Here is a 24,889-nt window from a genome sequence, read left to right as displayed (position 1 = left end):
AGGCAAAATCATTTAAGGGGGTCCTTTCCTTCCCATGTGTTTTGGCACTGCCCCTCTGTGTCATTAACTTATTGTATTTGTCTATTATTTTTTTTCGTTTTCCTGAGCATAGGTTTCGGATTTTATTTATAATCTTCTTTTCTTGGAGTTGAGGTGCTAGCAGAGATCTCTTCATTCAAATCCTGATTTCAAACATTAATGCCCTTCCCTCTGATTTCATATCGTCCTGTCTCATTGTCTCCGCTGATCATCTCTTTTAAATTTTTTCTAAAATAGTTTATTAATAAATGTCTTAAAAGTACCCATTAATCAAATCATTTTTAAAAATATACTTTTTAATTCTAATTGTTTAATGAGCGTTCACATTTAATTTTTTTTTTTTTTTGGCTGCAACATTAATTTATCATCATTCGTCTTTTGGTTATACCGTTCAGTGTTCACAGTTATTTTTTAAAACCACTTCTCTAAAATATATATATATATATATATATATATATATATATTAAGGCCATGCATCTGTTATATTTGCGGAACTTCCTATTTTTGAAACATTTACGTGGGAGGTTGGACCCTAGCTCACAGGCCCAGTAAAAGATGTGATTTAAAAAAAAAAAAACTAGATTAGACACTAACGTGGCCCATCTTGACATTAATATGGCAATGTGTGATTAATTAGGTGAAAAGCATGCTGTGCGTGTTGGTGTAACCTTAACCTAACCTTTTACTTTGATATTAAACACCCCCCCCCCCCCCTCCCCACCAAAAAAAAAACCCCTAACCTTTTACTTTTTGTAGAGGTTTCGATTTAGAATAATAAACCCAGCTTTGATTATTATGGTCTATTACTCAATTAATTTAAGCATCCTTCGGTTATATTGCCTTATTGAGGTTTGAGACTTTAAGTATCATGAATATGATAAAGTACTGGTTATCCATTTTCCTTTTTAGATGCATTATACTAAAACTTTCATACCTGCTAAAGCATAGAATATATCTAAGAATTTTTTTTTTCTAATCTTCCTTTTCTTTCTTCTTTTTCCTTTGTAATAGCTAGGGAGGAAGGTCTTCGGTGTGCTTTTATATTGCCTTTTCTTTCTTTCGGTTGGAGCGGTTGAAGCCTTAGGGAATAATATATTGTGCTCACATTTATATATTGTAATTCCATTTTCTCATATCTTTTCCTCTTTCCTTTGATTCCTTGCATGGCAAAGAAGTAAAGAAGAGTATCATAAACTCAGAGATGAGAATATTTGATCAATTAGGATAATTTCATTGTAAATAAACTGATAAAAATTGACTTAGAAAAACAAAAAATCAAAAAGGTACCTGAAATTTGACATGGCAATTAATAGAAAAATGGTAAATAAAATTTAGCTTTATTTTTTATTCTTAATTTTTATACTATATGCATTCCACAATATATTAATCATGCAAAACCAAAATCCACTATACCAGACCAAGCCCAAAAAAACAAGTTGCAAAAGGCCAACTAATCAAAGATTTGACTTGAGTCACTTGACCCTTACTTTCGATTCTTAGTGACATATATTACTTTATCAAGTCGTGTATCATGCATGGTATAGTTTAAATACTTTTCAATTTCAAAGCTCTTGTTTTTGTTGCCATTAACTAATCAAATGAAAAATCAAGTGGACCATCCTGATGAGTTTGTCCCCGTAATTATCCTCATCATACTTGCTAGCATTTTTTGTCGTAATTAGCCTATAGCCTGGGATTTTAATTACTAGCTTACATAATAAGACTTCATTACTCATCACACCTGACCCAACTCATTGTGATTATATTTGATTCATTTGAAGGTTAAATATCAAGACGCATGACAGCTTGTTGTTAGGTAAAGATTGATTACCAGTTAAAATTACATTAAGTGATACACATATCTCTTCTATTTCTTTGTCCTTTCCAATTTATAAGAAAGGGATTTGAGTAAAGCAAAAAATAGATATGAAAATGACATAAAGTGAAAGACCCAATCCTTGTTTCTCCAGTGTGTGACTGTGTGTCAAAATTGGAAGATTAGTTTTCGTATATCTAGAAGTTGTGGTCTTTACTTTTTACTATTTAGATGCTTCCCTATCGACCTAATATTATTAAGTTAAAGTGGAATTTGCCCTTTTTTACGTAAAAGTTATCATCCACTTCTTTCATATATTATCTTCTTGTAATCTTGTTACAATACCTTAGCACATAATCTTGATGAAGTTTAAGGCATCATAGAATAAAAGAGGGAAACATTTTGTTTTTCCTTCTTAATAGTAAAAGAGCTACACTTTTGGTGTTCATTGCGTGTGTGGAATTCAGTTTTGTTTTGCATTGTTGTTTTCTTTTTTTGGTAGTGAACAATTGTCAATCTCAGAATGAAAGAAAGGTCAGTAGTTATGGCTGAAATGAATGCTTGAATATACTTACCTTAAAAGTTATATTTTACTTGAACTGATTAAGACAATTTCCATATATATATTTATATACTACGGCTTGATTGATAAGAGCACGGGTATCTTAGATTAAGAGAAGCGTATCTAACTATTTTTTTTAAGAAACAAGCTAATTGTTAAATACACACACTTAATTAGATTTCTTCACCAAGTTCAAACACATTACTTAACCCAAAATACCACTACAAAAGCATATCTAACTATCTATTAATCGTTTGTGTACGTGTGTCATGTCTCACCACATCATAAAAGGAACATTGCCACCCCAAAAAGTATGCAACTCTCAATCGTTTGTTTAGAAGAAAAGTATCCAACATTTGAGTTTCATGCATTGAATAAAAAAAAATTGTGTTTAATTATCTAAAAACAACTGGGGGAAAAAAAAATACTAACCCCATATGTAGTTTTCGCGTTAAACACAAAACATGTTTTGTATTGTCTTATGTCTAAGCTGCTAATAATGTAGCACCAAACTTCTTAAGAATTGGAGTGTAGTATCAAACATTCCTTGTGATAGTATTTTACGTGAAAATAAAATGAAAAAAAGTGTCATCATATGAATAACTCAATTTATGTTTTCATTACTCTTTTACGAGTTACACAAAAATAATAGTCAAGGGACGTTGGATGTTACCCTAAAAACTTCATGGAATTCAGTGTTTTTAAAGGAAACCACAAACAGTTGGTGACATATATTGAAGTATTGCTGTATTGGTAATCTTAATTCCAAATTATTATTAAAAAAAAAAAAAAATGCTAACGGACATTGCAAATTAAACAGATAAATCCAAATGCTTCATGACAAGAAATAAAAACCACTCAATGAGGGAAGGTGGCGGTGAGTTATGCCTGTACTCCATACAATATATATTTCAATTATATATACACGGATAGTAATTCTAATCCAGAGGATTATACGTAATTATTCTAGTAAATGAATTGTAGGCTTTGCTTTGAATGTTGGCTTTATTTACAAAATTATTAAGCATTCTCGTAGTACAACGATATGGTACTAGTTTCTTACATAAATGATAGATGTTATCATGAATTTAATTAATAAGACTTAATATTAATAAGATTTATACTGTTATGTGAATTAAAGAAATTGTATCACATTATTGTACTCTAAAAATACTAAATAATTACCTACTCGCTTCATATCTAGTTTGATTGTTATAGGACTGTCAAGGACTAAAACTCGCTTGGCAAATGAGTTTTTAGTACAAAATCGAAAAGAATGCTTTACATTCCAAGTGAGATGCATGCCCAACAAGTCCTATATATGAAACATACATGTTTAATATATATATATATATATATATATAAAAGACAAAGTAATATATTAAACTAGCAGTGTTTGTGAGTTCGCTTTCCACATCTTGCTTCTTATTTTTTTTGGAGTTCCCCTATGTTTTTATATTTTGATCTACAGTGTAGGATATTAAAAAAAATTGCAACTATCACGTTTTTAATTAAAATAGTCTACTTTTGAGCTTTATTTAATCAATTATCTTTATATATATCCTTTTGATAATATGTATTTTTCAATTAACGAAAAAGTTTTGTCTCATCTCTTATCATGATATTGCTGATAAAATTCTAAAATTTGTTTGATTTTATATGTTTGTGGTTGTGGAGAATCTGGAGGTCACACTGGCACTTTTATGAATTATGGTTGGGTCTATTTTTTCTCGTCTTTTAGGGCACCTTCTATTAATTCCTGGGGTGGGGTAAAGGGCAAGGGTATATCAATTGTGAAAGCTGGTACTCTTTTGTTTGAAAGAATCTAACTACGATGTGCCCTGATTTGTGGGCCGTAGAGTTTCATTCACCAATGCACTACGAAATTGGGTTAACTATTTAATTTATCTTCATTTAATGAAATTACATGTATTTTCATAAAAAAAAAAGGGGTTAACTATTCAATTGGATGCTTCTAAAAAATAAAAAATAAAAAAAAAAAACCAAAAAACAAAAGCCAGCTATTCAATTGTGCCAGCTGGTACTTTTTTGTTTGAAAGAATCCAACTACCATGTGCCCTGATTTGTGTGCCGTAGAGTTTCATTCACCAATGCACTACGAAATTGGGTTAACTATTTAATTTATCTTCATTTAATGAAATTACATGTATTTTCATAAAAGAAGGGGTTAACTATTCAATTGGATGCTTCTAAAAAATAAAAAATAAATAAAAACCAAAAAAAAAAAAGCAAGCTATTCGATTAGATAAGGGATACTGCTCACCCAAATACAAGGGCAACATCAATAAAATAAATTTAAAAAAAAAAAAAAGAGGGAAACATTGTTATTTCAATAGGGTAACTATTCTTTATTTTAAGAAAAAAGATAAAAGTATTACTAATATAATAATAGGATAACTATTTTTTTTTTTTTTTGGGGTAGAAAATAAGGTAACTATTTTTTTTTTTTTTTATGGGAAATAGGGTAACTATTGGTATCAACACCAATTAAATAATAAATAATTTTTTAAATTATATTTTTTAGCTGTTTATAAATTTTACATATCAGCTAGTAAGATGTGGTGTAACTCAATTTTATCACTAAATTATTAGTTGTGTCAAATTTATTTATTGAAAAATTTATAATACTTAATGTAGGGATGAAGGGCCCATATATAGGTATTGGGCCATGGGCCGTGCCCAAGGATGTCATATAACCCTAGGATAGGTAAATACTAACGAAGGCATACAGATTTATGGGTCGTGGAAGAAGTCTGGTCATAAGGAGCTGGGGATGTTGTCTGAGGAGAAAAACCTCCTTGGCAAAGCAGAGTAGAGGTCAAATGGTCTGACCATCCATCAAGAACAGAGCAATGGACAATCTTGCTTGAAAGGATAAATATTAGAAAGGGATGAGACAAAAGAGAGTTGGGAAATATTTGAGAAGAAAACTGTTTCCACTATATTGAATGCTCTGCATCTAACCTCTTGGCCGCATTAATGTGGAGGTGATATCTAAACAGTAACTTTCAGGCTTACAGCTACCTCCAAAAATTTCAGGAAGGTGCTGATGAGACAAGTATCAAAGAGATTAGCAATCAAGCCTACACATGGAAGGCTGAGATGAGAGAAAAGGGGGATATAAAAGAGAAGAACCCCATTACAAAGGGGATTATCAGAAAATCTAAGAAAAAAATCACTGTATACTCAATAACTGTAATTTTGCATAAGTCTGACAGAAATATATAAGAACAGACCATCCTCAGACTTGACCCAGGAGAACTTTTCTTACTCAAAATTGTTTGTTTTATTTTTTCCAGTAATAACTAACCTACCAAGATCATTACCCTTTTAACTCATTGAAAGTTCATCTTCAAACCCACTCTCTAACAAATTCATTATTTTGGGCTCTTTGGGCCATTAACCTACAATTTGGGCTTTGGGAGCAAAACTTGTCCTTTCACTTAATATGACTTTTGTTATGTGAAGAACAAGGGTTAATTAATGTGATAGTTTTGGAGGTGACATGTTAGGTATATGGACATAAATTTTTATTTATTTTTTTACAACCATTAATGTAGTATTAATGTAGTATGTTATGATTAGCATAATAAAAATTGTGTCAATAACTGATGTAGTGTAGGTGCCCAATTTGTTACAGTCTCAAGGCAGTGTTGGGCTTGTACGAAAAGAGGCCCTCACAATATCATTTGTAAAGAGTGGGCTTCAAAGGTATGGCCTTGGGCATAGATGATCTGCTTGGTAGTCATTCTTCTGGGAAATACTGCCTGGGCTGGTTTTATTTCCCTAGCTAAACCCCTTTTTACTTTTCTCTTTTTTTCGCCAGAGTTCTTCCCCCCCCCCCCCCCAGAGCTTTATTTTCTTCTCCTTTTATACTGGTGTTCCTTCCCCCTTTTTTGCGTCCACGTGTTGGTTTTACCTTTGGGGTGTAGGCCTGTCCAGTCGACCCCTACCTAGAGTGGTTGAGAGTTGCTGGAAAGGCGCATGGGCATGGGCACGGGCCTGTCAGACGTCTAATTCCATATCACTGTGTTGGCTGATTTTTCCCTGGCCCTGCCCCTACACTCATTTTGCTCCTTTATTTGGGCATTTAGTGAAATACCGAGGAGGAGGTCGTCCTCAGCAATGGTTCTCCTCGGCTTGGGCCGCGGACCTTAAGGTAAACTGGGCCTGGGCCCGGGCTACATTTTCTTTGACCCCACAATAGCCCCTCAAAAGCCTGCTGCCCGACTTTTAGTTGGGAATGAGGGTTTTGGTAATGTTGGGCCTACATTATAGCCTACTCTGATTCTACGCTCCATTAATGTTTGCAATTTCCCTCTTACACGGTGACGTGTCAAACTAAAAGGCATTCCCTCACCTACTCACGCGGGGTCCTTTGACACCCCTGCGCTCGAGGCGCTCCTTCACGAGGATCTTCAAATCCTACGGTCAAGAATGGCGTTGGAACTTGAGCCCACCGTTCCCTATCTGTAGCCTTCTTTGGAACTCTGCGTACATTAAATACCTCCTCCTTTCCCTTTAAATAAGTAAGACAGTAGGTCACTCCTCTTACATACAAACCCATCAATCTTCTTCACCACCGTAACCCTTCAGCCATAATCACAGTCTCCATACTTAGCGTTCCCCACCTTTAGTGCAATATGCTTAAGGCACGTGTAGGGGTGAAGAAACTACCCCCTCTGCAGAGGCGCCGGACTCCTCCAAGGCTCAAGGTGATGTGGTCTGGACAAGGTAGACACAGACTCAAAATGATCTTCCATTTTGGTAAGATGGGGATGATATCTCCCTCTCTTTTAGCCAAAATTCGAAGCAGGTACTGGCCGCGTCAGATTCTTGACGCGTCAGAAGTAGGGTTTTCCACCATCAGCGCCGTCTGCTTTGTCGCAAACGTGGTTCTACGGGGGCTCCTCCACCGCCGGCTCTCTGCACTGTTTCTTCAGATGGTGTTAGCCTGAGATCAGGTTCCCTGCACCTTTTCTTCACCGGTGCAGGCCCCAAGTTGATTTCTTTGGCTGCCTGAGTTATGGGCATGTAAAAGTGTCGAGGAATAGTTTCCTTAGACAACATCTTGGAACATCAGCCAATCTCTCATCTGCACTTTTCTTCGGCTTTTTCTTCATTCTATTGTATCTTTTCTTTTCACTTGTGTAGTTAGCTTTAGTATAAGCTTATTCCAGTTTTCATTGTACACTGTACTGTTTCTTTGTCTTAATAAAAGATGAGTTTATTTCTTTCTAAGTATTTTTCCTTTCGGCAGCAATTACTTTGCAAATGAATATTAGATATACGCTTGCCTTTGATGATACTTGGAGCAGAAAAATGCCTTAAAACAAACTCCTACTAGTTTAAACTTACTGACTTTATCAAGTATAACAATGGTAATTCTCAATAAATTAAACTCTTGGAACTAACCGGGATAACGGCTAAGCGCTGCGCAATGCCTGCTAGACAAATGTCCGAGAATGATAAATTCTAAATAATCCATCTGAGAGAGTAACCGAGCAGTGAGGGACCTTAATTGTGTTTTTGGTAGCATATTGCACTATATTGCATCGATCCCTTTGGTACTGAGGGTCCGATGGTAGACTGGGGAATCCATTCAGTGTAGGGATTAACCCAATTGTTAATGGGGAGTTCTCCTCGGATAGATTCTAAGGCCCATGTAACGTAGTTTTGCTTCTAAGTAGTTGGTTTCCCCAGAGGCTTGGGTCCGAGGACCATGCAAGGCCTTGGTTCTGTCCAAAACTTGTAGTTTGCTTCTAAGTAGTTGGTTTCTCCAGAGGCTTGGGTCCGAGGACCATGCAAGGCCTTGGTTCTGTCCAAAACTTGTAGTTTGCTTCTAAGTAGTTGGTTTCCCCAGAGGCTTGGGTCCGAGGACCATGCAAGACCTTGATTCTGTTCAAAACTTGTAGTTTGCTTCTAAGTAGTTGGTTTCCCCAGAGGCTTGGGTCCGAGGACCATGCAAGGCCTTGGTTCTGTCCAAAACTTGTAGTTTTTGCTTTTCTCATCTGTGGGGCCTTGACTTTAAGGGAATGAAATCCTCGGCCGAGCCCCTTGAACCATCTACGTGGCTGACGCTATAAGTGTAGCCCCTAGTCAAGGATCATGGACCCTATCGAAGCTTTACGCTAGAGCACTGTAAGTGGCTGGTAGAAATGACACGGGTATTGTCTCAAACCATCATCTATGCCAAAACACAAACCTTCCCACAGACGGCGCCAATTGTAGGGGCACAATTTGTAACAACTCCAAGATAAAATTGGACTCGTAAGTAAAAAGGCCTCCCACAATATCATTTGTAGAGAGTGGGCTTGAAAGGTATGACCTGGGCATAAGTGAGTGGTTTTAGTCATAGTTCCTACGGGAAACACTACATGGGCGGGCTTGGCCTTACTCGCCAAACTCCTTTGTGGCCAGCTCCCCCTTTATCTTTGTTTGTTTCACCTTTTATACTGGTGTTCCATTCCCTTTTTTGTGTCCACGTGTTGATTTCTACTTTTTGGGTGCAGGCCTGTCCAATCGACCCATACCTAGAGTGGTTGGGAATTGCTGGAAAGGCGTATGGGCATGGGCATGGGCATGGGTTTGTCAGACGCCGAATTCCGTATTACTGTGTTGGCTGCTTTTTCCCTGGCCCTGCCCGCTACACTCGGCCTGTTCCTTTCTTTGGGCATTTAATGAAGTGCCGAGGAGGAGGTCATCCTCGGCAATGGCCCTCCTCGGCTTGGGCTGCGGTCCTTAAGATAAACTGGGCCTGGGCCGAGGCTACACTTTCTTTGGCCCCACATGTAGTATTACTATAATTAAAACAAGTCATATATATAGTTGTAAAGAATATTATGCTCATAGCGTTACTTCATTATAAAATGAAGTCTTCCATTAGAAAGCATTTCCATTTTGCCACGGCATCATTCCTTGCACATATTTACCTCTCTCTTGGGTGAGGAGGAATATGCAATTACTATTAATAATGGGACTGATAAATGTGTTACTTGTAGCATGCTTATCTATAAGATAAACCACAATACTTTTATTAAAAATCAAAAAGGCAAATGGGTCCTCCATCTCCTGCCCCAACTATCTAATTTTTTAAAAAATAAATGTGTTTGGATACCGCTTATTTTGCCAAAACTAAAAAATTATTACTGAAAGTATTGCAGATAAAGTAAAAGTTAATTGAAATAATACAGTGAGACCATGAATAGTATCAAAAAAATGCAGTGGAGCTCATGAATAATAACAAAAATAAGTTGAATAGTGAAATAATTTTTATTTTTCATCCTAACCCAAATGCGCAAAAAAAGAAAAGGCAAATGGATGTTTGGTTTCTCAAGGACAATTTGAGTACAATAAAAGTATTAAATTATGGATTTTTTTTTCTTTTTTTGCTTGAACTAAGTTTCTCCTCTTAAAATAGTTATACAATATCACTAAACTACAAAAAAATTTAGTTATGGACTTATAGATTTGAAATATACTTTATGACACGGCACTCATCAATCATGATTCTTTGGTTGCATCTGATTGCTTGTCTCCCTTGCGAAAACTACAATCTTTGTTTTGTTATACGAAAGGGATTAATTAATTACTAATTTGCTTTCTTTCATTTTCTCTCTCTTTTTTTTTTTTTTTTTTTTCCTCTCAACTTTGGTAACTAAGGAAGGACGGGTAAATAATTAGATTGAGTGTCAATTTGGGTAACCTTTTTTTGTCAGTTTATTTTATTATTTAGTTTATTTTTGTTACTATTTTATAGGCTCACTGCACTTTTTAGTACTATTTATAGATCATACTGTACTATTTTAGCTAACTTTTACCTTTATCTACCGTACTTTCAGCAAAAAAATTTCAATTTCAGTAAAATAAAGGTGTGTTTGGATACCGCTTATTTTGCTGAAATTGAAAAATTATTACTGAAAGTACTATAGATAAAGGTAAAAATTAGTTGAAATAGTACAGTGAGGCCTATAAATAGTAGCAAAAATAAGCTAAATAGTGAAATAATTTTAATTTTTAATCTTAACCCAAACGCACACCAAGTGGATCCCAAACATACCTTGAAGCTTTAAAAATTAAAAAAATTCAAACGTGAAGGTGTAGCCTTTATATATAGTAAAATAGCATGTGATATCTCTTTAGAGCACTTGCAGCAGTGGAGTTAAATAGCTATATTGCTATTTTAGATGTGCCAAATCACAAAAAAACCCCATGCAGCAGTGGAGCAATAGCTAAATTTTTTAGCTAATTTGCTACAGTGCACATTTATAGATAGATGTGCACTGTAGCTTGAAGCTAAAAAAAAAAAAAAAAAATTATTCACCGGCTTCTTATTTTTATTCATTCTCTCATTCACTCCAGTCTCAATCACTCTCTCCTCATTCACTCAAAGTCTCTCCATTCACTGAAGCTCAAATCTCTCCATTCACTAAAGCTTAAGTCTCAAGCTCACTCTGACCGCCATCGGCCTGAACATCGTCAACATCACCGCCATCCACCATCCACCATCCGCCTCCCAAGCCGCCGCTCAGCTCAGACTCGATTGTCAACGTCTGTTTCAATGCTGTCCCAAGCAGCCGATAGCCCAGACCAACCGCCGATCAACTCTTTCAGCTTCAAACCCACCGCCATTCGCCTCAGACCCACGTTGCCAATCGAAGTGCTTACTCACTGATGTTGTGCTTGGTGATTTTTTATATTGTCTGTGATTGGTGATTTTGTTTGGTCTGGGTTGAGAAAAAGATTGGAGATTTGGTTTTTTTTTTTTTTGCTGTGGACTGGTGGTGGTGGTGGTGGTGGTTGTGGCTGTGGCTGATGGTAGAGGTGGTTATGGTTGGTGTTGTGGATTTTTTTTTGGAGTGAGATATATTATTTTATTGTAATGGTTATATTATATTATTTTGATGTTTATATTATTTTATTGTGTTATAAGCTAAAATAGATCAATTACTGTAGTATGTGTGTAGCTAAAATAGATAAAATAACTTTTGGTGTAGCTAAAAAGCTAAATTTTTAGCTCCATTGCTGTGGATGCTCTTATATTCACTAATAAATAGATATGGGAACGAGAAAGTTATCTATTGGATACTATCACCGAATTTTCATAAAATGTAAAAAGTATGGTTGATTTGAAATTATGAAGAACTATTTGACACCAAAACACCAAAACAACTGTTCCACCGATAAGTAAATCCAATTATTTTTGTAGGGGCAGGCTTTGGTGCTTAAGTCCAAAGAATGAATAGATTAAGGCCTAAAGAGCCCAATACAATAAATTTGTAGAGAGTAGGCTAAAAAGGTAGGCTTCAACGAAATGGACGACAGCCTTAATGGGCTAAAGAGGATAAGAGAGCAAGGAAAAACAGTGAATAGACAAATATAATGCACAAAAATTCTTCCTCGGCAATGTCCGAGGAGAGTAGCTCTTGAATATATTTCTCTTAGATTTGATTACAGTTATTGTTCTTAATACTATGGTGTTTTCTCTGCCAATCCCCTGCCCTTTGGAAGGTCTCTCACATTATATAGCTCCCTTCAGGCAATCTTATCCCTCTATTTGTTGATTGCCTAGTCCACCACTTGAGTGCTTGTCCCATCAAACACCTTCCCAAATCCCTTGTGAGTTGCGGTGGCTAAGACAACACTATTCAGGAGTTTTCTCCACATAAATGCAGCCAGAAGATTTGGTGGGATGCATTGAATGTGGGGGTAGCCACCATCCTTCCAGTCATGTCAAGGCTAACCCCCTTTCTGAAACTTTTTCTCAACAGAAAGACCTTCTCTGGCAATGTGCCACTGACGTGGTCTTACTGTCCGAGCATGTGGCCTCTTTGGCACGATAATGGGCTCCTTAGCCATGGATACGACACGTGGCATAGGTACCTTACATGAATTCTTGTGCCCCACAATTTTCATCCACATTTTCTTGTGAGTTGTGACTGTTCATCTTCTTTGAGTAGCTACTAGTTAAGTTGGGTAATGATATGAGCAAAGTCAAGTTTATACTGCATTAGGCTCAAGACAAATATTAAAATCCCATTGATTACTATAATTTTACACAAGGATGATTCTTGTGACTCATTTAATTCACCCCAATAGATTGTTATTCAACAATTAGAAAATTCTAAGTTTTCTACCTGCATACTCTTTCAATTAAACTTAAAACATAACCTAATCTCATTTATGTTCACAAATGCAACTTGCTTTAAAATGTCTTTCTCATTTGATGGAGTTGGTGTATAGGATGACACTTCCCATATTACAAGTTACTGCGAAATATAAACTATTGGCGATGAAATATTTGTAAAGTATTAATACTCATTATTATTTTAATCAAATAGAAATCCCCTACAAAGTTATATTGTGTTTTTTTTTTTTTTGGCTGAATAGTATATTTTGAGTGTTTTTTATAAATTATTTTATGTACCCATTCGTCCATTAATTATATATATATATATATATATATATAGACAATTTGGAGGAGTTAAATATGAGGAGATTATTGCCAAGAGTTTGTAACTCAACTAATTGATACTTTTTGGCATTTCCAATAGAGACATTCATAATTCAAACTCCTCTATTTCCCAAGTCCCAACTATTGAATTTTCGAAAAAAAAAAAAAAGAGAAAGAGATGATTATTAAGTTGATGTCTCAACAAATAAATTTCACCCGTACAAGTTCGAACAATCAAAGAATTCGAATGTATAGGCTAAATTTGAATTTTTATGAGTGTAACCAAAATAAATATTTTACTCAATTAACAAAAATGTGGATCTACCGATCTCTATTCAAGAAAATCATTTTCATGTTAATTAGATATTAGGATGGTTATTTTGAGACCTTTGATTTATATAAGAATATTCTTCTTGGATGGATTTATTTAACAAATACGCTTATAGACCCAATTTTCCTCTCTTCTTATTCTCAAATTATCCTTACAAAAAAAATGAAAACCTTAAATATAGCATGATGCATAACTACTTGGGACCAAATATATGCTTGAAATTCAAGGGATAATGCATGAATGACACAAATATAAAGTTTAACTATAAAATTGATAGTAACATAAGACTATAACCTTATTCAATATTTTTTTATTGAAGGTAAATTTTGACAAATCTACTATTAGATTACATTTTCTTCTTATATCCTCCATACTTGCAAAATTTCTAGAAAATTAAAGATAGAGATGTCATCAATAAATTATTTAAATTGCAATTTTTTGTTATTTAAAGTTATGCATAAAATATAATCTTATAGATAATATAGTAAATAATACTATTTAATTGTCACAAAATTTGACATTTGTATTAAAAACGTAAAGAACATGCAATTTAACAGTCAGATTTTCAAAATATATAATTAATGTCAATGATATTGAGTAATATTGTAATCTTAGATTACAACTAATTTTGTAGCTAAAATTTGTCCTAACATAAATTAAATAATTATTATAGGCAAAAGGTCCAAGTAAATAACCATGTGTATTTTAGAGAGAGAAAGGAGGCCATCCACCATATTTGTCTTCTCCAAGCTATATTCACATATCTTAGTATTCCTTCACTGGTAGATGATTATTAGACGTAGATTTCAAAGTCTATTCTCATAATTAATATATTTTAGATGGCCATAACTACATGTAGTTAAACAAAGAGAAAGGAGGCCATGTACCATCTATATTTGTCTTTCTTCCAACTTTATTCGTATATACTAATGCAGTGGTATAAGTCTAACTGCTAAGATGAATCAATGGCCACATAAAAAATCGAAAGGGCATGTGTGAAAGAGACCATACCAATTGGCACGTAGATATAAAAAATTATTGTTTGCTAACAAAATAGACTAAAAAACTTTTTTTTTATTGTTTTTTTTTTTTGGTATTGTATTCCAAAAGTAAATACCAAATGTGGTTGTGAATGCCGAATCAGGTCCTTTAATTATTCATTAATAAAAAGATAAAGATTGAAATTCGTTTTGGGACCCCACCATACAGTTGGCACCATCACTATTTGAAGCCCCGCATAGCTGGAGCTAGAGCTACATTGTATTCATACAGAATTATAGTTTTAGACCCAAAGTCTTTCTCAGGTCAAGAACTCAAGTAAAAAAAAGGAAAAAAAAGACAAAAAACGTACTGCTTATATAATTATATTCCAGCTAACCTGACTAGAGCAGTGCAGGTTCTCCTATAGTCGATCTCTCCAAAGATTCTGTCTCTCTCATTTCTCATTTCTCATTTCTTATTTCCTATTTCCAATATCAAAGAGGAGTGTCTTCTTCAAGCTAACAGTCCTTCTTTGATGGCTTCTTGTTCCAGTTCAGAGATGGTAAAGAAAATAATAGAAATATTTTGTGGCAAGACCAAGAAGAAGAATATTCACAATCACAAGGTGGGAGAGAGAAAGAAAGTAAAAGGGACTGTTGTTTTAATGAAGAAGAACGTGTTGGACTTCAAAGATATCAAAGCTTCGTTTGTTGATCGGATTCATGAGTTGTTGGGCAAGGGTGTGTCCATGCAACTCATCAGCTCTGTTCATCCTGACCCAGGTTACCGTCTTTCTCTCTTTCTCTAACTCTTTCTCTGTTTAACTTAATTATTAAGTTATATGAGTGTGACTTTGTCATGTTAGTCCTTCGATGCAGCCAAAAGCATTACCTTCAAATCAAACACCAAATGCCTTCTTTTTTAAGCATTCTTCTATTTTGTTTTCTAGCACAGACATTGTAATTTTATTTCTTACCAGTCATCAAAGTTTAAACTAATGAAAGTTTGAATTTTGTTAATATCAGAGATGGCATAGGTAGAAGTTATAAGTTATAAAAAAAAAATGATTATCAGGATATATATTATGGCTTTACATATGATAGGACTAAAGGCCAAAAAAGATTAATATAACTAAAATAAAATATTTTATTAAAAAGAATCATTTAGTCCAATTCAATCACTTGGGTTCAGAGCTCAGTCTAGCTGTAAGTAAACTCAGTTCAATTAATTGGGATCTAAGCTCAGTTTAGCATAGTTAAATTTCAATCAAGTAGCTTTTTGAACAACTTCCTAGCATTGTCTTTGATGATCTTGATAAGTAAAATTCAATGATAAAACAGCTGTGAAGATTAATAGTGCTAAGAAACTAAAAATCTTGTTACATGTGTGTTTAGCAAATGTATTGCAAGGGAAGCTTGGAAAGGTGGCGCATTTGGAGAAATGGGTTACAACAATCACTCCATTAACAGCAGTTGAAACTGTATTCACCATTTCATTTGACTGGGATGAGTCCATGGGTGTTCCTGGGGCCATCATTGTAAGAAACCACCATCACAGCCAGTTTTACCTTAGGACAGTCACCTTAGAAGATGTTCCTGGGCATGGTCGTGTGCATTTCGTTTGCAATTCTTGGGTTTACCCTGCACATCGTTACAAATACAACCGCGTATTCTTCTCAAACAAGGTAATTTGGTTTTGATTTCTTAAAGCAATAAGTTTAGCTAGGTACACAACCTTTTTCATAACTACTGACATAGCTCGTTACAATTGTTTCACAATTGGTGTCAGTAGTGGACCTAGATAAAAATGATATTGGTCCAACCACAACAAACCATGTGGGCAATTTTGAAAAAGTTGTTAGAAAATATTGTGTCCTAAAAATTACTCATTATTATGTGGAACAAAGTTTGCTCCATTATAAATCTAAACTGTGATCTTTGTGCTATCATTAATTCATTACAAATACAATCGTACATTCTTCCAAAACATGATGCTTAGACCTAATGAGTAACCTTTGTAGCATCATACGTAGCCCACTAGGTAGTGCTTTCTATCATGATTTTTCCTTTCTACCGAAGTTGGAAGCTTATCAGTCTGCTTCCATTTTGGTTTGCCAAAATTACCGTTCCATTTCTCTTTCTCCATGTAGACCGGCTGGTATTTTCAGTCCTTGTTAATGTGTAGGATTCAGGTTCTGTTGAGCACATTATGATTTTTGGTAATGTAGCTATGTTAAAATCTAAACAGGACTCAAAAGTTAACTTCATACAAAATGGTTACTGGCTGCTTGATTGACATGGTGGACCAAATAAATAGGGAAATAAGCTTTTAACATTAGTTTTCATTCCTATGACAACACTATGATCCTGTTTCAATGAAGTAACAGACTTTTTATTTATGTACTAGACCTACCTTCCATGTCAAACACCTGAGCTGTTACGCAAGTATAGGGAAGAAGAACTAGCAAATCTGCGTGGAAATGGAACAGGGGAGCTTAAGGAGTGGGACAGAGTCTATGACTATGCTTACTACAATGATTTGGGAAGTCCAGATAAAGGTAAAGATTATGCACGCCCTGTTCTTGGTGGAACAAAGGAGTACCCATATCCCCGAAGAGGAAGAACTGGACGTAAACCAACAAAAAAAGGTTAGTACTCTCAATTCTATTCAATTTTTCAGTTTCCAAATGCTGTGACTAGTATAAACTGGAGGTTTGAGCTCCTTCAATGACTTTAGAATTTTGAGTGACATAAAGTTGTTATGATAGGATGATTTTTAGGTGTCCTAGAAGAATTGATTTTGATAATTTTGTGTCAGCAACCTAATGTTCTCATTGTAACAGATCCCAATAGTGAGAGCAGATTGCCACTTATAAGTCTAGACATTTATGTTCCAAGAGATGAGCGGTTTGGCCACTTGAAGTTCTCAGATTTTCTTGCCTATGCACTGAAGTCCCTTGTACAGATATTGCTCCCAGAGCTTTCATCTTTATGTGACAAAACCATTAACGAGTTTGACAGTTTCCACGATGTAATTAAGCTCTATGAAGGGGGGCTTAAGCTACCGAATGGACATACAGTCAGTAAAATTAGGGAACGCATTCCTTGGGAGCTGTTGAAGGAACTCATTCGTAATGATGGTGAGCGATTCCTCAAGTTCCCAATGCCTGATGTGATCAAAGGTATGCCTAACTTTTCTCTGTTTCGACATTAGATCCTTTAAAATCTTAGATACCCAAAACTTCACAAATTTTAAACTATTTAACTACAAGTATAAAGCTTTTAATGGTATAATTGTAGAGGACAAGTCTGCTTGGAGGACTGATGAAGAGTTTGGACGAGAAATGCTTGCTGGAGTCAACCCTGTTATCATCAGCCGCCTCCAAGTAAATAGAAATTTGTTGGTTAAGTTGTTAAATGATGTTAAATGGTTTTTTGCTTCAACATTTTTCTGGAATGTTGTCTGCAGGAATTCCCCCCAACCAGCAATCTAGACCCTAAAGAATATGGGAATCAAAACAGTGCAATAACAGAAGAACACATAGAGAAGAATCTGAATGGGCTGACTGTAGATCAAGTATTGATCATTCTTCATGTTTTTGACTATATCTACATCATACAACCAATATGACATCCAAAATATGTTACTATACTCTGTTCTACACTGATAACCAATTTCTATTTTCTTGTTCTAGGCAATTAGAAACAACAGGCTATTTATATTAGATCATCATGATGCACTAATGCCATACCTGATGAGAATAAACTCCACCACCACAAAGACTTATGCCACCAGAACGCTCCTTTTACTGCAAGATAATGGGACACTGAAGCCGTTGGCAATTGAGTTAAGCTTGCCGCATCCACAAGGGGAACGCCATGGTGCTGTCAGTAAAGTTTTCACTCCAGCAGAAGAAGGTGTTGAAGGTTCGGTGTGGCAGCTGGCCAAAGCCTATGCTGCTGTTAATGATTCTGGCTACCACCAGCTTATTAGCCACTGGTATGATGCCTAAGAAAATTACTGCATGATAACAAAAGGTAGAAACTTGACTGTGATCTAGTAAGGATATCTAAATGCTTCTGACTATTTGCAGGTTGAACACCCATGCTGTAATAGAGCCATTTGTAATTGCAACAAATAGACAGCTGAGTGTGCTTCATCCGATACATAAGCTTTTGCATCCCCATTTCCGGGACACAATGAATATAAATGCCTTGGCTCGGCAGATCCTCATCAATGCTGGTGGGGTGCTTGAGCGAACAGTCTTCCCAGCAAAATACGCCATGGAGATGTCTGCTGTTTTATATAAGAACTGGGTCTTCACTGAACAGGCATTACCTAATGAACTGCTCAAAAGGTGTGCAAAGCTCTGTCTTTTTAATGATTTCTATAGTTTTAATATTTATCAGAACAAATTTTGATCCACTTTTGAATCTTTTGATTCATTTTAGAGGAATGGCAGTTCCAGACTCACGCTGCCGCCATGGCCTCAGACTTCTGATAGAGGATTATCCCTATGCTGTTGACGGGCTAGAGATCTGGTCAGCAATTGAGAATTGGGTTAGTGAATATTGTTTTTTCTACTATCCAACTGATGATATGGTCCGAAATGATTCTGAACTCCAATCATGGTGGATGGAGATCCGCAATGAGGGGCATGGTGACAAGAAAGATGAGCCATGGTGGCCTGAGATGAAGACACGAGCTGAGCTTATCCAAGCATGCACCATTATCATATGGGTGGCTTCTGCCCTTCATGCAGCTGTGAATTTTGGGCAATACCCTTATGCTGGCTATCTTCCTAATCGCCCAACTGTAAGCCGCCGCTTCATGCCTGAGCCAGGCACCCCTGAGTATGCGGAACTTGAGTCAAAACCTGAAGTAGCCTTCCTGAAAACTATAACAGCACAGTTTCAAACCCTCCTTGGTGTATCACTGATAGAAATTTTGTCCCGGCATTCAACTGATGAGATTTATCTTGGGCAGAGAGATACTCCCGAGTGGACTTCAGATGCTGAACCACTCGCAGCATTTGAGAAATTTGGAAATAAGCTGAGAGAAATTGAAATAATAATTAATGAAATGAACAATGACCAGAGATGGAGGAACAGGGTTGGGCCAGTCAATGTACCTTATACCTTGCTCTATCCTAACACCTCCGATACTACTAGAGAGGGCGGGCTCACTGGCAAGGGTATTCCCAACAGCGTCTCCATCTGAATTTTTTGGTTTGGTAGCAGCATTTTACTTTTTTGTAAGTTGTGTTAAAGTGAAAGATTGTGAGATAGGTTTTTGTATCCACATTTTTCCTCTTGATGAAGGCAAGTAGTTGTGCATTATCTACAGACAATAACAATGATGAATAGTGTGCCTATTGTTCTTATGTTGTGAAATCTGTGTAAATTTGCAGATTTTATCCCCAAATATCTATTGTACCACAATAATTGTTACATTTAAATTTAAAGGCTAAAATTGCTCCACCACTATAGGTAAGTTTTAACACCTGAAGAGTACCAACCATTACACAGAAACAAGCAAAAGTTGAGACACCACAGCATGTAAAGACCATATCCATTGGACCAAATTATATAATAGAGATGCCTACTAAAGGCACTAGGATTGGACGGTTGAGATGCAAAAAAACCTGCTATTGCAGTTGAAAACTTGATACAATCTCCATTGCATAACACAGCTCAACTAAATGAATCTGCTTGTCATAGGATGTGTGCCATTTAGAAACTGAAGGTAACCAGTCACCGTGTCTACATATGTTATAACGACTTTTGTATGCTAAAACATTTCATAAATCAAAGTTTTATCCATGCACCCTATCATAACCCCAACCATTAAATGCGATATTGTCGGTAGCTCCAGCTCTATTTGTCAATCCCACAACTCCCTCCACCAAGCTTCACAAAGAACTGTATTGACAAGAAAATGCCTTTGCTAATAGAACCTTGATGTATATCGCAAGCAAATTTAATGCTTAGAGCCTTAGACTACAATTTTGTGTTAAGTCACAAAAGGGATAAACAAGAAGAAAGTAATATTAAAAACTTCTCATTTACTTTTCTTGTATATGTGACGCAGGGGAAAACCAAAATGGATGCAACAACAAAATAGAACATAAAAATCAAAGGACAGATAACCTAGGCATTGCCATGTACAATTGCTTGAAGTTGAACAAACTTAGGAGTCAAAATCTACGGTTGGCTGAAATCAGCACCAAAGCATTGTGAAAATTCTAAGAACATTTTATGAATTTGAAGAAAAAAAAAACCTTGACTCTAAGAAATTAATAACATAGTAATAACATAATTTACTAAGACCTAAAATAAATTATAAATGACCAATAAAAATATAATTAATTTCCAAAATTAAAGTAAATATTTCTTTGCACTTCTGGCAACATTAAGTAAACTGCATTTTTTTTCATCATAGCATAGAGAATCTATCTAAAGAAGAGCCATTTGGACTCCTTTAGCCGGCAAAACCTATGGGCAACCAACATAACACATGACCTTCACTTTGTTTCTTCAAATCAAATGGTTCTTTATTAAATCTTAAAAAAAAAGAAAAAAAAGAAGCTGTATTGATCAATATGCTGCATGTAATGGCGATTCAGAACCAAAGAGCAAAGGCAGTATAGATCCAATATATGGCACATCTAGCACAGCCCATATACAGAACAAAGCAGATTTAAACTCATAATTCAATATTCATACATTTAAGTGCAGAGAGAGAGAGAGAGAGAGAGAGAGAAAGAGAGAGAGAGGTTCAATATGAAAACGAAGGACTTAACCTTTATGGCTTCATGCGATGAGATTTGGAGACATGGGAGCTGGTTAATCACTTGTGGCAATTTGGCAAAGGCTACCAATCACGTTCACAACATCATCAACAATAAGCTGAAAGAAAGCTTCTATCTGTCAATTTTGGCTAGTTTTTTCTCACTCTATTTCTGTGATTGTCTCTTCTCTTATTCGATGCATGTATGACACCACACCTTTAAAAGGAAGATGTCCAAACTGCCGTCAAAATGCACTGTTGACACATGGTTGGTTTTCACATAAAACGATATGTCTGAATAGTTGCTTCGCACTATCTTTTTCGTAACCATACATAGTTCAGTGTCATTAGCTACTGACACCCAATAAAATTTTTTAGAAAATGTTAACAAATTCCATTTAGTGTGCATTTGACTTTATCTTAAAAAGCCAACTTATTTTACTATTCCAGTTAACTTTTATTTTTATTTACAATAGTTTCAGTAAAAAATTTTCACTTTTAGCAAAATAAGCAGATCCCAAACAGACCCTTAGTCATTTTAGGAAAATTTTAAATGAAAAAAGTAGTTAATATTTTGATAATTTTTTTTAGTTTTTTTTTTTTTTTAAAGTGGTGTAAAATATTTTAAAAATAGTTTACTAACAATTGTAAGGACAAAATTTAGCTACAAAATTGGTTGTAGTTTAAGACTACAAACTCACTTAATAAAACAAATATTACAACAGATTTTGAAAATCTAATCGTTGAATTACATGTTCTTTACGCCCTTAATACATATGTTAAATTTTGTGTCGATCGAATATCATTTACTATATGATATATAAGTTTATATTTTGTGCATAATTTTAAATTATAAAAACTCTTAATTTAAAAAATTTATTGATGACATAACTATCGATCTTTAGTTTTCTTGAAATTTTGCAAGCATAGAAGATATAAGAAGAAGATGTAATTCAATGATGGATTTGTCAAAATTCATGTCCAATGAAAAGATATTAAGTAAATTTATAGTCTAAAACTACAATTAATTTTGTAAGTAATCTCTGTCCTTGTTTTAAAGCATCTGTTAATATGATTCATAAAAGTAAATTTATCTTTTAAGTCAAGTTGGCTAATTTAGTCTCTCTAAAAAAAAAAAAAAAAAGGGTTGGCTAATTCGGCCGGGACCTTCATGATGGGCTGAAATTTGGGTCCATTCCAAGTGGGCCCAGATTACTGCCCAATATTTGCACCCTAAACCCAAAGGATGCCAAGATGTTGGATACAACTTCAAGGTCAACTGGAGAGCACGCGAACCCGTTTAAGGTCAACTTCACTGCTAAGCAAGTGTATGACTAGTGAGGTGTGGTGTGTTCTCTTTATAATATTTAGTTACAAAATTAGTTGCAGCCTAAAATTACAACCTTAATTAATATCTTTTTATTAGAAGTGAATTTTAACAAATCCACTATTGGATTACATATTTTTCTTATATCCTCAATACTTGTAAAATTTCGATTAACACAAAATTTGACATATGTATTAAGAACGTAAATAATATGTAATTTAATGGTTAGATTTTCAAAATATGTAGTATTGTAATTCAATGTTTATTTTCAAAATATGAAGTATTGTTTATTTTACATGAGCGTAAAGAATACGTAAACCAATAGTTGTGTTCCCTTCTTACCGTTGTTAGCGCCACCCTAGTCGTAAAGGAATTCCTAGAACCAAACTGTAAGACCCATTTGAGCCAGAGAGGGCGTGTAGGGCATGAGAGGTATAAGGTTGGTAAGGGTATGTGTTACGAAATGCAACGGTTGTGAGAAAAAACATGATAACTGAGTGTTGAATTTAGGATAGTATGGATAGGTTGTGGAGATCCAACTCTTCTGTCAGCTCCATGACTAGTTGTCCTCCTGATATTGTAAATGAAGAAGATCACACTATTGATGATAATGAGTTGATCCCTGATTTTCGTAATTGGAATATTCCTAAAGTTGATACTAAAACTGTTTATAAAACTAGTTTTGTTGAGAGTGCTTTTTTATTCTGCTTACAAAGCTAGAACTGTTGAACAAATATACTCTATTTCAAAAGTTCATGAAAAATGCTTCTTGTTTTCTAAAAGAGATATTAATGAATTCCTTACTGCTAAAAAATTCAGCTATTTGCATATTGGTATGGTTCAAGTTGCTATTAAACCACTCACCCGAAAGGATATTAATGCTTCTGTTCTTATGTGTTTAAGAGATACTAGATTTAAGATCTTCAAAGATAGCATTCTTGGTATGATTACTGCTTCTATGTATGATGGTCCTGTTTATTTTAACTCTTATCCTGATCTTACTCTTACTTTGGATGATTCTAATATTGTTAAAACTTTAACATTGAATATTGCTTCATCTGGTTATCATATGGAAGAAGGTAGTAAGCCTTTTGCTTTAATTTATCACATTTATTATAGACTGTTGGGTATTCAAATAAATCCTGGTGCTAAGATTCCTAGAGACCCTTCGGGTAAAACCATGTTAATTCAATGTTCAACCCCTGATGCTAAAGTTCAAGTCCCAAAAATGATTCAATGGCAAGATGTTAAGCTTCCTAATGATTGGTTATTGGAACAAGAATCCCCTCCTGCTAAACCTGTTTTTGATGAGCTAGATCTCACTCATATTCAACAATATCTTGATGGTACTGTTAAAATAAGTTTTCAAAACAATCCACCTTTAAGGATCAACGAAGGAAGACATTCTTTTGCTAGATCTGAAAGTATTTCAAAAAGAGATCAAGAGATTAATGATTTTTTGAAAAAGAATTTGGAAAAAACCCTCTGATTTAAAGCTAAAAGGTATTTCAAGTGATAAATCTCAAATTAGCTATGTTTACTATTCTACTAAACCTGAAACTTCCTTTCCATTTAGTAGAACTGCTAATGAAGAAGAAGATGACACTAAATCTGTTTGTCCATCTGATTCTGATTTTCCTCCTAGTGACAATCCTGTTTACCAAAATCAATTAAGAGTTTTGACTATTTTGGATGAAAGCTTTGAAGTTGATTTGGTTTCTTTGTATGATGAATTTATGCTTGCAAAAAACAGAAACAAAAGAAAATATTTCCAAAATAATTTTGCTCAATTTGAAAAAGATCGTGTTAAGAGAAAATTGTTAGAAAAGATGAATCAATTGAAAAAACATATTTTGTTTTTTGATTTTCTTGAAAACCATTATGTTTCAAAAGATGAAGTTTCAATATAACATTTAAATGTGATAAGAAAATCAAATTAAATTAAAGCAAATAAAACCATTGTCAAGTCTACTCATCCTCCTCTTGAAACAATTTTGATAACTACTAAGAAGGATGAAGTCAAGGCCTCTCCTTTCAAAATTGCTGATGATTAAACTCCCATTGTTAGTCTTATTGAACAAAACAATTTTACTAATGAATCTTTGCATATTATTGGTCAACAGCTTGACCGTATTGAAGAAAAAATTGTTGAAAAAACTGTTTCTTTTGAAAAATCTGTTTCTGTTAAAATTAAGAAACCTTTGATTGATTTACCTAGTCAAAGAAAAAAGTTATGTTTAAAACTTCTCAGTCCAAGACTCTTGAAATTGTTGAAAAAATGCTTTCTGATTTAAAAGTTAAAACTGAGGGTACTTCTACAAGTACTTTGGCTGCTCGGACTATTTCAAAAAATGAAATTGTTTCTGATACAGATTCTGATACTGTATCTACTGTTTTTGCAAAAAAGATTTTTGATGATGATTTACCAGAAATTAAAAGATTTGTTGGAAACTCCAAACCCATGTCTTTTACAAAAAACTGGTATTCAAAACCCACTCCTCCTGATATGCAGTTTGAAGAAAGATCTTTTCAAACACAGTTTTCTGTTTCTGCTGATAAGCTTTATGAAT

The 24,889-nt window shown here is 34.7% G+C and overlaps 1 protein-coding gene across 3 annotated transcripts; it reads left to right on the top strand.

Moving 5' to 3' along the window:
• Positions 1-14,497: 14,497 nt before the first annotated feature.
• LOC115993804 (probable linoleate 9S-lipoxygenase 5) lies at positions 14,498-19,619 on the top strand. Of its 3 annotated transcripts, none has more exons than XM_031117778.1 (10): positions 14,498-14,618; positions 14,756-14,985; positions 15,598-15,887; positions 16,610-16,850; positions 17,046-17,384; positions 17,503-17,588; positions 17,672-17,779; positions 17,898-18,202; positions 18,297-18,560; positions 18,655-19,619. In XM_031117778.1, the coding sequence occupies exons 2-10, from the start codon at positions 14,763-14,765 to the stop codon at positions 19,421-19,423; spliced, it is 2,625 nt and encodes an 874-aa protein (XP_030973638.1). In that variant the 5' UTR covers positions 14,498-14,618; positions 14,756-14,762; the 3' UTR covers positions 19,424-19,619. The 3 variants fall into 3 exon arrangements, with proteins under 3 accessions (XP_030973638.1, XP_030973637.1, XP_030973636.1); XM_031117777.1 differs by having other exon boundaries at positions 14,498-14,650; XM_031117776.1 differs by having other exon boundaries at positions 14,498-14,985.
• Positions 19,620-24,889: the final 5,270 nt, after the last annotated feature.

Source organism: Quercus lobata, chromosome 6, assembly GCF_001633185.2.
Source record: "Quercus lobata isolate SW786 chromosome 6, ValleyOak3.0 Primary Assembly, whole genome shotgun sequence".
In the NCBI taxonomy this organism is placed as follows: domain Eukaryota; kingdom Viridiplantae; phylum Streptophyta; class Magnoliopsida; order Fagales; family Fagaceae; genus Quercus; species Quercus lobata.
Note: the sequence above shows the minus strand (reverse complement) of the source record. Positions and strands in the feature narration are given on the sequence as shown.

Excerpts from the sequence above, each read along its gene's own strand:
- LOC115993804 (XM_031117776.1), top strand. The coding sequence starts at position 14,739 with ATGGCTTCTTGTTCCAGTTCAGAGATGGTAAAGAAAATAATAGAAATA. Across the intron at positions 17,780-17,897 it reads ATGGGCTGACTGTAGATCAA|GCAATTAGAAACAACAGGCT; the intron begins GTATTGATCATT and ends TTCTTGTTCTAG. Across the intron at positions 18,203-18,296 it reads CACCAGCTTATTAGCCACTG|GTTGAACACCCATGCTGTAA; the intron begins GTATGATGCCTA and ends GACTATTTGCAG.